The sequence below is a fragment of the Corapipo altera genome, unplaced genomic scaffold (assembly GCF_003945725.1).
Source record: "Corapipo altera isolate COAL_440 unplaced genomic scaffold, ASM394572v1 2b, whole genome shotgun sequence".
NCBI lineage: Eukaryota > Metazoa > Chordata > Aves > Passeriformes > Pipridae > Corapipo > Corapipo altera.
The window spans coordinates 14,872-29,545 of record NW_020884874.1 but is presented as its reverse complement, the minus strand read 5'-3'; the positions used below and the strand labels follow the sequence as shown (position 1 = coordinate 29,545).

Below are 14,674 nucleotides of genomic sequence, written 5' to 3'. Positions count from 1 at the left end.
AATGGTATTCAAATCATCTTCCCTCTGTGTGTGTATGTTTGCACATGTGTGTGTGTCACACATGCAGGTAGTGTGTTTTTGCCTCCATTATGTGACAACTTAGATCATGTTCCCTGCCTGTGACATTTTGTTTGGTGGTGAGTTCTGGCAGCCTTTGCATAAATGGTTTCAAAGAGAAGTTATTCTTTGATTTCCAGGACTGTTAAGGAAATGACAGGGGAATAATTTGGGGTTGAAGAGTGTCAATTCCCATGTAGTTCTCCCATGAGAGGGAAGAGAAAGAGAGGCTGCTCTAAAACTAGAGATGGGTCAGCTGGAGATGTTGCAGTGATAACTGACTAAGCGTGATGGAATAAGCTGTCTTTGTGAAGTCACTAGTTTGAGAGCAGGCTTAAATCATGGAGATGTGTTGCGGACCTCAGGAACTGAAAAAGATTGGATGTTTTCATAGAGCTTCATTAGGAAACTGCATGACCTAGAGTGCAGGTGGGTGAAATCACATATCAAATTCCTCTAGTAATGCTGAAACACTCTATATAGCTTGTGCTACAGCAAGTGCAGGTTTAAGGGGTTCATATGCTGACAGCACCCAGTTCAGAACCAGGTGGGCTTAGTTATGGAGTATGAATAAAAAGAGTGGACTTCATTCTATCCCTCAGTCCTTATTCCACTAAATCCCAGGCTCTGGAAGATATCTTTCAGACAGATGTCAGTGGTTCCTTTAGTTGGCTGCTTAGCTCCAAGAAAGGGTTGAAGAGCCTGGGGAGCCTCTGGTGTCCTAATCCCTGGTCACACCGTACCAATGATTCTGAGACGACAGATCTTTGTCCTCATGTCCTCAGCTCGGGACAATGCAGAAGAGAAAGAAGTCTCCTTGGGAGGCTGCCTGAGATACTGTGAGTAGAACCTCATTTAGGAAGCAGTACGGCAGCTCTGCCTGGCCATACCAGTATTACTCAGTGAAGTCCTGCCTTTACGAGGAGCAGAAAGTAGCAGGGAGTGGGACTGAGGGGAGCATCAGGTCTCCACCCATGTGTGGTGATTGCTCAGCAGAGGGTAATGCTCAGCATGAGGCAGCACAGAGGGCAGGAGTTTACCCTTTTTGGGATTGATGATTAATTAGCTGTCATAATTAGGCAATTCTGTGGAGATATGCTGCAGCAGAAGTGAACCTGGAAGAGTGAAATGAGAAGGTTATAGGGGACTGGTGGTGGTTTCCAAAAAAAAAAAGTATGCCAATATATTCAGGAGACCATGGATGAGAAGAGCGATATTCATGAGAGGAGAAAATAGGAGTCCATCCTGGTGTGCCACTGGCAGGCAGACATACCTGGTTCTGGGGCGCTGCTAGGAAAGGGCTGGTTCCACTCCTGGTTTTGCAGCTGGTTTTCTCCTGGGAAGACTTTCTGCACTGTGCTGAGCAAGTTTTCTCCCTGGGACTGCTGATATAGCTTTTTTATTATTATTTTTATTTCCCGGAGCATTTTGATTAGGGCTGCTGGGCATTAAAAATGTGGTGAGAAAATTAATGCTCTGTGAGGTTGCACTGCACTATCCTGAACAAGCCAAGGGTAAGCAGATCACACCAGTGCTTTGGTACAGATTTTGTCTGAAAAGTGATTTTTTAAAGGTCATTACCAATGCAAGAAAGGGCATTGCAGCCTCACTGAACAATACTGTATTTATACAGTTACTTCAGGTGTGTATCCTGCAAGATCTGCTGCTGCAGGAACCTCGGTGAAGGATATCTTAAACAAGGCAGTAGAAAATATCTAATAGCAGCAGGAAGTTCTTGTATAAGTTGCTCTACCTACTTTTAGCAGTTTGGCTGCAATTAAAACAGCAGGAGAGACTCACAACCATCTGCAATGGACAGCTTTCTGTCCTTCATCTCCCTGCAAGCTGCATGGGAATCTTTCTCTTTCCTGAAATTGTGGGTTTGCCCTTGCTGTCCTGATGATTTCACAGACAGGTCCCTTTCCCCCTGCCATATCAGAACACATAGTGTTACTGGGCTTCTATTCAGAAAGCACGTGACACGCAGGTGCTTGCCCTTTTGGAGGGTGGCCATGCAAGCTCTTCTGCTGAGAGTGGGCTTTCATTTGGGTGGGACGGCCTGATAGGAATAAGCCTAGTGGACTCTGACCCTCAGTTATCTCAGGGCTGCTCAGTTTCCCTGGAATTTGGACCTTGTTGGTCTTAATTTGGGTCCCAGAGTGCCATCAATGCCAGAATTAATGTCACAAAACGTCGTTTGTTGATGTATGAGAAGTAAGTGAAAGGTTTCTTCTCTCTGCTTTTTTTGGGCATTCTGCTTTCACACAGAGACAGATACCATTCAGGAGCACATGACCAAAGTTGCTTGCTGTCAAAAGTGCTCAGCATGAGTGCCATTTTGGGTGAGAGTGACCCCACTATGTCACCAGCCTCCCTGTCTTATCGGGGGTGCAGATGGCAGTCACAAGTGTCAGAGGAGGTGGTAGTCCTCATAACACCACTGGTAAATCTTCTCCAAGATGTCTTTGCCTATTATTTCCCTTCCTGGAGCCTCCGAGACTCCTCTATGATCTCCCTTTGTTAAGGCTTTGTGATAGAAGCAGCAAATGCAATGTAGGGTGTCCCCATGTTACAGAGTTGCAGGAACAGGGCTGTTACTTGAGCTTTGGGACTTCACAGAAATATTTAATAGTTTGTGTTTCTCTTTTCACTCAGCTCTCTCAGGCCTCCACAGGTTGTTAAAAATCAGGTATTGGCATATAATACTAGAGAGATGATTTAAAGCTCAGTGCTTTGCATGTGGGTTCTGACAATCCTGCTTAAAATAGCAACAACAAAACAATAAGCCCTGAAATAATGAATTGTTGAGAAGGAAGTAGTCTGTCAATCTGTTAACCTACTTAGGAACAGAAACTTCAGCACTACCTACTTTTCTTGATATTCCATTTCTTCAACAAGTATCTATGTTTTTTTCTGCTAGAAAATTTGCAAAAAATATTGTACTACTAAACCAGTTAAAAAGAAATCTCAGCTCAGTCTAATTTGATGAGTGAGTTTTCTTAGGAAAAGAATAAACAAGAGCAGGAGGAGGTAAGAGGTGGAGTTTTCCAAGAACTGTTACTATCTAGAGAATTGCATTCAATGCTTCTTTCATTTGTATTTCAAAAGAATTTCCCGCCTGGGTTAGTGGCTCACTTTTCAAAGAACATTTTCATAAAGACAAAGCTAATGAAATTAGACCATTGAGAATATTGTAGGTAAATAACCTTCAGTGAGAGTTGAAACCCCTCCATGTCAAGCAACAGGCAGCCACCCTTTCTCTGTTTCTCTGCTGATGCTTAGCAAAGTGCTGGAAGTCAAAGCCCCAGAAAAGAGGAGTAAACCAAACTTGCTCTACCAGAAATCTACTGGAACTGTGCTGAGTTACCTAAGCTAAGTCTGCTTCACTGCTTAGTATTTCTACTTAGTGAAGGGTATTATATAGAAAGAAGAGGAACCAAGAAAAATACGTGTGTTGACTTGCTTTGGTATATGGTATTTGGTGATCAGTCACACCAGCTTTTCTGATTCTACTAGGTTTGCAAATTTGAAAATGACAAAATTACTTTGCATATTCTTTTCTGGTAGGTGTTCTCCTGACCAAGATCCTCAGTGGTATCACTGGGCATTGTGTTGGTCAACTTCTGGTTAAATGGAGTCTTGTCAGACATCGGTCTTGTAAAATAAACTTCATGGCAGTTTTGTTTTCTTTCCTCTCTTCAGTAGGAATGGTATCCATACTGGTAGCAGAGAATTACTGGATTACTGAGAGTTTGAGATTTCAGTAGGATCCTCTTTTAAACACTGCATTATTTCATTGCACCTACAGCCCGCAACCAATTCTGTTATGCCCTGATCTGAAGACCTTGTGTGGACTCTTGAAGGACTCTCTCATTTTTTAATTTCTTTTGTAAAAGCAGATCTTTCAGAGAAATAGTGCACTTTATCCCCCCTCATTTCACCGCCTGATCTGCCCTTCTTAAACCTATGGTTTCTGTCAGTGCTTCTGTGCTATCCCAAGTCTCAGAAAAGCCTGTTAAAGGGCAGGAGTATTGTACTGTTGTATCCTCTGAAGGGCTGGAACTTGGGGACACGGCAAGCAGTGAATGGGAAGACATCAGCCCAGCATTTTAAGCACCAACAGCGTGTGATCTGCATAAAAGTCCAAGTCATGGGCTAAAGGATGAGAACCTCACGCATATCTGATTGTTGAGTTAAAGCCCTCAGCTACAGGACTAGCCCGTTACCCACTTCTCTGAGGCAGGTGGAAAACCAAAAGATTACCCAGGCTGTCTCCACTCAGTGCATAGCAGTGCCCTCTCAGGCAGCATTTAGTGACCCGAACACCTCCAGTGGCCCTCTGAAGGTGAGGCTGGAGTTGACCCCAGGCAACTACAGGGCCATCAGTTTTCTTGCATGAGATAGAACATGCTATCTGCAGTGGGACCTGCTGATCTGAAATAGCATGTAGGCAGTTGAGCCCCTAACACAGGTGGACACCAGCTCCTGTCCTGGGAGCTGTCTTTTCTGAGTGTTTGTTGAAGACAGACATGCATGCCAAGGAAGATACTTGGAAAAACAACATTAATTTGTTGGGCTCTTCTGTGTGAAGTAAATTACCCCTTTCTGCATCAAAAAAGCACTGATAGGATTCACCCCCTGTGATAGGTTACTTAAGTGGGTCCTGAGAGCCTTCCAAGGACCAGGCAATTTTAAGTGTCAGAGGATTTCAGTAACTGGCTTTCAATTTAAGGGCACTAAGGCAAGAGTTTTATCTCTTACAACTCTGGAGCAATTGACAAGGATTTTGAACTGCTTATAAAGGTCAGGCTGGTACTGTGAGTTCCCCCCTCCCATACCCCATACATAATGGTTACTTTTTCTTATGTCTAATATAGAAGTCCTTTTAGTTACTATGATGTTAAAGTCAGACTTGGGGAGTTCATTGTCTTTACTGGCGCTTGACAGCTCAGGGGAGATGATGTCAAAATTTAAAGAGAGTGAAAAAGCTAATTTTATACATGGGATAAAGAAATTCCCAATATTTTATTGTGAGTGGATACAAGTCCTCAGTCCTTTCCTTTATTACAGAGAAAAAGAGAGGGGGAGAGCAGCAGCAGCAGCAGTAACTAGTACAGTAGACGAGCAGCACAGCAGTAACTGGCATATGATCCAAGCTGGCACTAACTAGTGAAGCTTGAAGGAATTAATTGGTTATATATGGGCCTTGCATGTGCTGAGTCAGTGGCTGTCCCTGTCTATCTACATCACTGCTCTCACTTAGCCACTCAAAGCAATGACATTTACAGTGCCACCCTAATGCTACTAAAAGGGGGAAAAATGCCACAAAATCATAAACAGGTTTTCTTTTTCACCAGGGTGGATTGGTTGTCCTCTCAGGAATGCGTCAGCCAGAGCTGGGGGCAATAGAGTCTGCAGTGGTCATAGAAGGTACCAGTTTATTTGTTGTGGTGGAAAATCAGCTGCTACTACTGCTGCTGCTGGTGTAAAAATGCAGGGCAAGAGTAATTGTGTTCATAGGGAAGATTTTACAGCTCAGATACTGTGAGATACAGAATCTTTTCTGAGTCTCATCTCCACTCCTTCTGCAGCCAGGAGGGAGAAGCATGCAATGCCATCTGAAGGCCTCCATGACAACAACAGAGACAAGGACACTAAGTAGTTCCAACCCATCACTTCATGCAGCTCTGCATGGGTCAGATGAATCCCACCCATTGCACAGTCGTAGGCTCTTGCAAAATGACTCACCACTCTGTTATGATAAATACCATCTGACAGTCTCACTCTGTGCAGATGTAAAACACCAGTAGCCTCTCACTGCAGCAATGCCCTGGTGCAGTTATTTGGCATCTGTGGCAAGGGTTTGGTGGTTTTGGTTTTTTTTCAGTTGACAGCTCTCTCGAAGAGGGAGACAGGCAATAAAAATGCTGTGAATGGTGAAGGAAATGAGTCTGACTCACTTCCACTCTCCCTTTCACGTTTTTAATCCTGCACAGTGCTGCCTGTGACAGGAGTGGGATTATGCTGGGATTACTGATAGCAGTCTCTGGTCTGCTGTGTGGATGGTTTTCTTTTCAATCCTTTTTTTTTTTAATGAATCTGTTTCTATTTATTTTCCCATTTCCCTTCAGCAACTTCTGCCTGACAGATTTAAGTTTTTTCCCTTTCGTTTCCATTTCAACTACAAGCACATATCCTCCATGCAAGTAAATATGTTTTGGAAGGGAGAGGGAGGAAGAAATAAAGTTAACATCACTTTCCGCTTTGGTCTTAAGAAAATAAGGAAAAACTGGGAACATGAAAGGACTGATTTTGCAGTGAAACTGTGGTGTCTTTCAGAGGAAAGCACTGACTGTTTTTATTTTCAGACCTTGGTTGAAGCTTAAGAGAAAAGCAGGTGACACTGAGTTTATGTTGAGGCTTGGGAGGGGAATCAAACGTTTCTTATCATTAGTTAGTAGTCTATAAACAAGGTGGTCTGCATCACTGCACCTAAGGTCAGCAGTTGTGTGTACAAGCAGGAATCTGAGGGGATTAGGGCAGTGTCTGGTGCTTCTTGCTCGTTTAAATTGTCCTATCAAGTAGCGTGTTACGAAGGAGTGCCTGGACACATGCAGCAGAGGGGCATGAATGAATGTTCAGGGCATGAAACCATCTGAAAGAATGTGCTAGGTGTTTGCACTGACTTTCACGTACCGCAGGCTTGGAGATGCGCAGAGCAGTGATAAAATAGTACAAGAAAATGCCCAAGAATGGTCATAAACAAGGCGAGGAGCTCATTATCAGCAGGTCCAGGTCCTTGGTGAGGGTCTGTGACTGTCAGTGCCAGAGGCCACTGCTGTGTGTTGGATTACGTGTGTCCTCAGCAAACTGTTCTGCTTGAACCACTCATTGCTCTGATGAAGATAACTTATTTCTAATCCTCGTTGTTACTTTCTGTATGTCCAAATAATTAAAGTACACAGCGTGAAGACAATAGTGGGTTTAAAGATCAAAGGAATCTTATCCTTGACTGGAGCAGCTTACCTTCTTTGGTGGCCTGCGTGCAGAATACGGAATAGGGACAGAAATCTAAATATTTACTGCCATCTTTTGGGCAGTGTGGGTATGACTCAAAAAAGGAAAGGAGATCAATCGAGTTATTCAGTTGCCACCTTCTTCAGTTTTGTCAATTTTGGCCAACAGATACAACAATCTGCCAAGGAGCGTCAGGTTTTTGGTAGTTATCAGTCTGGGGCTCCAAGTGAAGAAAGATTTTTGAGGAGAGGTACTTACTTTGATTTTAGCAAGCTGATAGGTTTGGGGAAGAAAGGTTTTAAGCACATCCACCATTCTTCAGCTTTTGAGACAGTGTGTGTTCATTGCTTCAAACTGTTAGGAGCTTTGTGTTTTGCAGCCTTTGCTGTGCTTTACTGCATAATTGGTAGAACTCCTGAAGTCAGAAACTGACTTTTTCAAGAAATACAAGTTCAGTGCTCTTTAATCTACAAAAATATTAGTGTCAATGTATATTGTGTAATCTACAAAAATATTAGTGTCAATGTATGTTTTATTTCAAAATGTGTATATTTTAGTAGGATATGCTTCATTATGCTCCTTTGACCCTTTCTTCTTATATAGTGTACTGCTCAGTTGAAATACTGATTAGGTGACCTTTCCTAATTGAAATACAGTATTTTTCATTCGCTTGAGGTGTCAGGTTGCATTTTTAACCTCACACCTAATCAAACTTTCAGTCCTGCAGGCCGTGCAGAGACAGGTTTCCTGCTGTGGTAATAACCCCTTCCTTGAAACTAGTTTGAATTTAATTGCAGCGAGGTACTTCACTCTGTCCAAAAGGCCATGTCTCCTAGTGGACAGAACCTTCTTTTAATGCACTGAGATCAGTTATTAGAGCTTTGTAGAAAGATGAAATTTTTATCTGGGATTCATCTATATTGCTGATTTAAGTACAATTATCGTCTGATTCTTACCATCTGGATCTCCACATTGTGCCACAAGGGAGTGTTAAAAACTTGCCCAATGTAAAACTTGGTGTGTTGTTTATTGAAGGGAGTGGCAGCATAATCATCCTTCCACTCACTGTTGTTCAGCTTGCACTGAGCAAACAGAATATGACTCTGTTCTTGTCTTGTGTTTGTTTATTTTAGGTGAAACTTCCTTTTCCTGTTGATCAAATCACAGATCTTCCAAGGAATGATTTCCAGATGATGATAAAGATGCACAAGCTAACCTCAGAGCAGCTCGAGTTCATCCATGATGTCCGCCGGCGCAGCAAGAACCGAATTGCAGCTCAGCGCTGCCGCAAAAGGAAACTGGACTGTATTCAGAACCTAGAATGTGAAATCCGCAAGTTGGTGAGTTACGTGCTCTCGCCACAGCCCTGCTCACCCTCGCGCAGCAGCTTACAGGGCACGAACAGCAATTCCTGCCTGGAATTTGGTGGGTTCAGTCAGTTTGTACACACATGAGCAGAACCACTAGTATGAAAATTTAATATGCAAAAATATATTGGTATGTGCATATATAATATATACAGAAAGCACAAAATTCCGGTGAAATGAGGCCTAAATATGTTTGTTTTTCTCAAGGGTAGGTTGTTGAGTGAGTTGGAAGAGGAGGGAAGCCTGTATCACAGCTTCCTTCTAGCAGTTTAACTTAACCCCAGTACTTACAATTTCATCTACAAAGGCATTTCCTCATCTGAGCCCCATCTTCTTGCCTAGCTACCATAACAATCTGTTGGTCAGGGATTCATGGAGTGCACAAAAGAAGTAGATATGAAGAGGCCTTCAGAGGTTGTCTGGTCCAAACAGGGCTGTGGCAAGGCCAGCTTCATCTCTATGTATTTTCTTACTCTTCAGCATGCTAGAAGGCAAGTCAACATTTTCAGGACATTTCAGTTTGCTGTGCCTTTTCTTCAGCTCTTTCATCTGCTGAGCAAATGACAGAAACGGCAAGGGAAGTGAAAAACCAGGATTGTGAATATCCAGACAAGTGGGCATCCGTTGGTGTAGGTCAATGAACTAGCAAGGGTATGTTCCTCCTTGTCCCTGCTGTCTTGTTTCCTCTAATGCTCCTAGTGTTCCATGGAGTGAACTCCTCCTCATTTTTCAAGGAAGCTGGAGTAGTCCACTGCAGAGAGAAGAGCAAAGTGTGCCCTACTCACTGGTTAGAGCATGACAGGGAATGTCTCCTGTGTGCCAAGATGTCAGTGGAAAGCGCTGCCACATTTTAATCTACGATTAGAGTGAGGTGACTGGAGCAAGGCTGAGTGACTGCTCAGAAAACTCCTCTCTCTTTCAGTCATGGTATGGACACCTCAGGTGTGATTTGGGTGGCTAAACACAGATTTTTACAATATAAACACCTGCACTGGGGCTTGTTGTCCTGGTTTTCATTATAGTCAGTGTAGAGAAACTTGACCAGTCTTATTTGTCTCCTCCTGCAGCAGAGGAGGTGACTTATTGTGCAGAAGTGCCTGTTCCTCTTCATCACTAAAGAAGATCACCCAGAGAGCCATGTCATGTACAGACCTCTTAACTATAGGCACTTCATGTGAAAAAACTCCCTTCCTTTGTGACAGTGCCCCTGTGGTCTGAGGGACTTCCTCCTGTTCCCCTGCCGTAGAATCATAGAATCACCCGGGTTGGAAAAGACCTCTGAGATCATCAAGTCCAACCCTGGGTCCACTACTGCCATGATTACTAGACCATGGCACTAAGTGCCACATCCAGTCTCATCTTAAAAACCTCCAGGGACGGAGAATCCACCACGTTCCTGGGCAGCCCATTCCAATGCCTGATTACCCTCTCTGTAAAGAATTTCTTCCTAATATCTAACCTAAACCTCCCCTGGCAGAGCTTAAGACCATGCCCTCTTGTCTCACTGATAGCTGCCTGGGAGAAGAGACCAACCCTCACCTGGCTACAACCTCCTTTCAGGGAGTTGTAGAGAGTGATGAGGTCTCCCCTGAGCCTCCTCTTCTCCAGGCTAAACAACCCCAGCTCCCTCAGCCTCTCCTTGTGTTGGAGTCCCTTCATCAACCTCGTTGCTCTTCTCTGTACCTGCTCCAGCACCTCAATATCCTTCCTGAACTGAGGGGCCCAGAACTGGACACAGTACTCCAGGTGTGGCCTCACCAGCACTGAGTACAGGGGAAGAATCACTTCCCTGGACCTGTTGGCCACACTGTTCCTGATCCAGGCCAGGATGCCATTGGCCTTCCTGGCCACCTGGGCACACTGATGGCTCATGTTCAGCTTCCTGTCAATCCAAACTCCCAGGTCCTTTTCTGCCTGGCTGCTCTCCAGCCACTCTGTGCCCAGCCTGTAGCACTGCATGGAGTTGTTGTGACCAAAGTGGAGGACCCGGCACTTGGCCTTGTTGAACCTCATCCCGTTGGAATCAGCCCAACTCTCCAATCTGTCCAGGTCCCTCTGCAGAGCCCTCCTGCCTTCCAGCTGATCGACACTCCCCCCCAGCTTGGTGTCACCTGCAAATTTGCTAATGGTACACTCAATCCCCTCATCCAGATCATCAGTAAAGATATTAAACAGGACTGGGCCCAACGCTGATCCCTGGGGGACACCACTAGTGACCAGCTGCCAAGTGGATGCAGCACCGTTCCCACCACTCTCTGGGCCCGGCCCTCCAGCCAGTTCCTAACCCAGCACAGAGTGCCCCTGTCCAAGCCATGGGCTACCAGCTTTTTCAGGAGAATGCTATGAGAGATGGTGTCTGGACTTTGCTGAAGTCCAGATAGACCGCATCCACAGCCTTCTCCTCATCCACCAGGCGGGTCACCATCCCTTACCCACTGAGAAAGTAAGCTGGTACACAATGAAAAAAGGCTTGAGACAAGGATTATGGAGGAAGACATGTCTACAGGGTGTCATTCAGCAGAAGAAATGCAACACTGGAATTTCAAAATATGTTAAAACCTCCTCAGCTGTTTAGAAGTCCTAAAAGCTCTCTGAGATGTCAAAAACAATGTAATAGTGTAAGTTCAGCTGTTGTGAGAAGTGTGAGTGTGCAGCATGCAAGACTGGACAGTTTGATTGCATTATGAAGCATAGTTTAGGAGTCCAGCATTAAATTCAACCTTTGAATATCCAAGGGTTTGAGTGATAAATTAGTTCATTCACAGAGATAAAACAAAGGAGCTGAAGTTGATTTCCTTACTGACATCACTGTGTACCCAGCTTCCATTAAAATTAAAGGTTATTTGGGGTCCTTGATTTAGATGTCTGGGTGCACATTTAAAACATTCTCCGTTTTAGCTGAACATGGTGGGTCTGGGGAGAGGGATACTTCTTGTCATAACAGGTTGCATGTTGCAGATGGCCTTTAGTATAGGCTTCATTGTGTTTCATTCTCTGTGCAAGCTGTAGGAAACATAGTGTGAAAGAGGCAGAGATCTGTTGGAAGAAGCTGAGTTACCATCACCTCAAAAATGGCAGAAAACCGCATGACTTTGGGTTACTCGCTTGCTGCCTCTGCCTGTCTGCTTCCCATCTGTAACAGGGAGGTGACACTGACCTCACAAGCTGGTTGGGAGACTTAAAGCATCAAGGCTTGCAAAGCCTTCAGATGCTGTGCTGCTGAAGCCCTGGGGGAAGAAAAAGAAACAAAAATCAAAACATTGTTGAGAGTAGTACTCCACTGATGCAAAACAAACAAAACATCAAAGATAAACAAAATAGTGAGCAACTGCTTCCTGAAATGAGTATAATCTACAGTGTATACAGGGTGACTCAGAGGTTTTTCAGGGTGAAAGAGCGGCTGCTCATCCATGTTGTCAGGAGAAGCAGATCCAGTCTTGGCTAGACATGCCCATCCCCCTACACTGAGCCAATGATGGGGAGGAGTACATGTCTCTCACTCTCCAAGCACGAGGAGCAGCACTCTAGGAGCTGGACTAACAGCAAGGGGTGGGAGCAGCTTGATACCTGTAGCCTTCACTTGAAAATTAATTTGGGTTTGTTGACCTTATGTAATCCTGTGACATTACTATTATTGTCTGACATAATCAACTGTGGATAGACAAAAGAAATTTTTTAAGTCCTCTCTCCAGCACACACACACATCTTAGGGAAATGAATGAAAGGCACGAGTGACCTTGTGGCTCTGATCCCTGCTGAATTTCAGGAATCAAAAACCCTATGAGGTACAGGATTCTTCAAAAGAAATGTTGACATTTCTATTTAGCAAGATAGACTTAAGTATGTAGCAAAATGCAGTAAGTGAAGGAAGTAGGGAAGGCACTCTGCTGGACCTGTTTGCAAACAGTGAAGTGATGGCTGGAGGCCATCTTGGGCACAGTGATCACAAATGATAGAATTTTTGATTGTTGGAGAAGTAAGGAGGAGGGTCAACAGAACTGCCATCTTGGACTTCCAGAATATGCAGACTTTGACCTGTTTAGGAGAGTCCCTTTAGAGGCAATTCTGAAGAGCAAAGAAGTCCAGGAAGGCTGGACATTATTCAAGAAGGAAATCATACAGGCTCAGGAGCAGTCTGTCCCCATGTGCCAAAAGACAAGCCACTGGGGAAGACCAGCCTGGCTGAACTGAGAGTTTTTTGGCTGGAACTCGAGGTACAAAATGCCCCTTTGAAAGAAGGGGCAGCAACTTGAGAGGACTACAAGGATGGCATGAATTTATGCAGGGAGAAAATTAGAAGGGTAAAAGGCCAACTAGAACTTCATCTAGCTACTGCTATAAAAGACAATAAAAAATGTTTTTGTAAATACATCATCAACAAAAGGAAGGCCAAGGAGAATCTCCATCCTTTGTTGGATGCAGGGGAAACATAGTGACAAAGGAAAGGGATGAGGTACTTAATGCCTTCTTTGCCTCAGTCTTTGATAGTAAGACCAATCATTCTCCAGGTACCCAGCCCCCTGAGCTGGAAGATGGGAACAGGGAGCAGAATGAACATACAACACATGATTACTGGAAATTCCTTTGTCATCTTTTGTCCACTTTGTGACCAGTAATTTCCAGTCTCCTAAAGTACATAATGGTATTATGGTTTAAGAGTTTTTCATTTGACTGCATCCTTTTTATGAAAGACCCCTTTTCCCCCTGTGCTTACTTCCTGTAAATCACCCATCTTCTTGACACAGATGGTTTCACAGCAGACAGTGAGTGAAATGGTTGTATCCTCTGAGTTTGATAGGTAATTTTTTTTGCCTGCTTTCCTTCACTCATCCATCTACCCACTCATATTCCTTTTTTTCCCTGCAAACTCACAGCATATTCTCTTCCATAATTCATTATCTCAAGATGTACTTGAGCATCTGTTTATTTTTTTATTATTTTTATACTTTCTTGATAGATTTATCAATATTTTAGCAGTTGGTTCTTTTCCTGTGCACTGCTCTCTTTTGCATTCACACAGCTGTATGCTTCCAGTGTGGGCTTTGGACCCAGGACAATACTATCCGCTGTCAACAACCACCCGTAGTTGGATTATCTGAGTTGTGGAGTTTTCACACCTCAGATGCCTAGACATCTTGGGTTTAGCAGTGTTACTAGGTGAGATACGTGGCTGCGCTGCTTTTGGGGCCAGCTCAGCTCTGGAAATAGCTCTGGTACTCTACAAAATCTCATCTACTCTCTCGAGCTGTATGCCCACCTGCCTGAAACAGAAGGAGATGCAGCAGGACCATCTCAGTTGGTCTGCACTGAGTCAACACCGGTTTTTAGAGGTGTAACCCCAGGATGGTCTGACTCTGTGCCTAACCCCTTCAAATCTGCCTCCTGAGCACAGGGAGGGCAGCACTCACCCCACAGTGAGGGCTTGCTGGCTGTGGGAGGTCTAAGCTGGAAATTACTCCCACCACAGCACATTGCACAGCACCCTGCACTAGCTAGGGCTGTGGGCCTTGCCAGTGCTTTGTAGGATGCAGAATAAACTGGGTTCCTTTTCCCATTTTTTGAATCCTGCATGAAAAAATAAGTCCCACCATACTCTTTCCCTCTTCTTGCTCACCAGTAATGTCCTGCTTTTCACATGGTCCCCTCCAAGAGTAACCTGCTGACATAGCAAAACTCTGAAAGTGCTCAAGCCAGATGTAGGTAAGGGAGGACATTTGGGAACACAGGTGGCAAAGCCTGAGGAGAGCAAAGGAGGAATGATATTGAGTTCAAGCCCAGCCCATTAATCACCAGGGCATAAGAAAACGAGCCATGGTGCAGGCCACAGAGCACACTTAGATCCTCTCTTCTGAATAACATATCTCTCTCCCAGTGGTAACAGGGGTTTAGCTGGTACGTGGGCCAAAGCAGGTGCACCCAGCCTGAGGAACCAACCTGACAGTTAGAGGGTGAACTGAACATCTGCAGCATATTCTCACTTCAGGAACTAATCCCTGTTTTCTTGCCGTTTAGATGGGAAATGTCTTTTCTCCATCAAAGTGTTTCATTTGGAGTTCTTTTGTGTCCTCTGGTCAAGCAGCTTTAGTCTATAACGGGAGCTAACAGCCCCTTAGGAACAGCTTGTGATTCTATCCTCTTCCAGCTCACATGTTCTTCTCCAGATGTTTCCCAAACCGTAGTCCACAGAGACCTGATGGTGGTCAAATACCTGATGTCTCTGTGACTCTTCCTCC

The 14,674-nt window shown here is 44.4% G+C and overlaps 1 protein-coding gene across 11 annotated transcripts in view; it reads left to right on the top strand.

The window, feature by feature from the left end:
• Positions 1–14,674, top strand: part of BACH2 (BTB domain and CNC homolog 2) — a 188,820-nt gene that overhangs the window by 171,860 nt on the left and 2,286 nt on the right. For all 11 annotated transcript variants that reach the window (XM_027633581.1, XM_027633575.1, XM_027633589.1 and 8 more), the window contains one exon: positions 8,208–8,414. In XM_027633581.1, the coding sequence (XP_027489382.1) occupies positions 8,208–8,414 (207 nt within the window). The remainder of the gene's footprint in view (positions 1–8,207; positions 8,415–14,674) is intronic.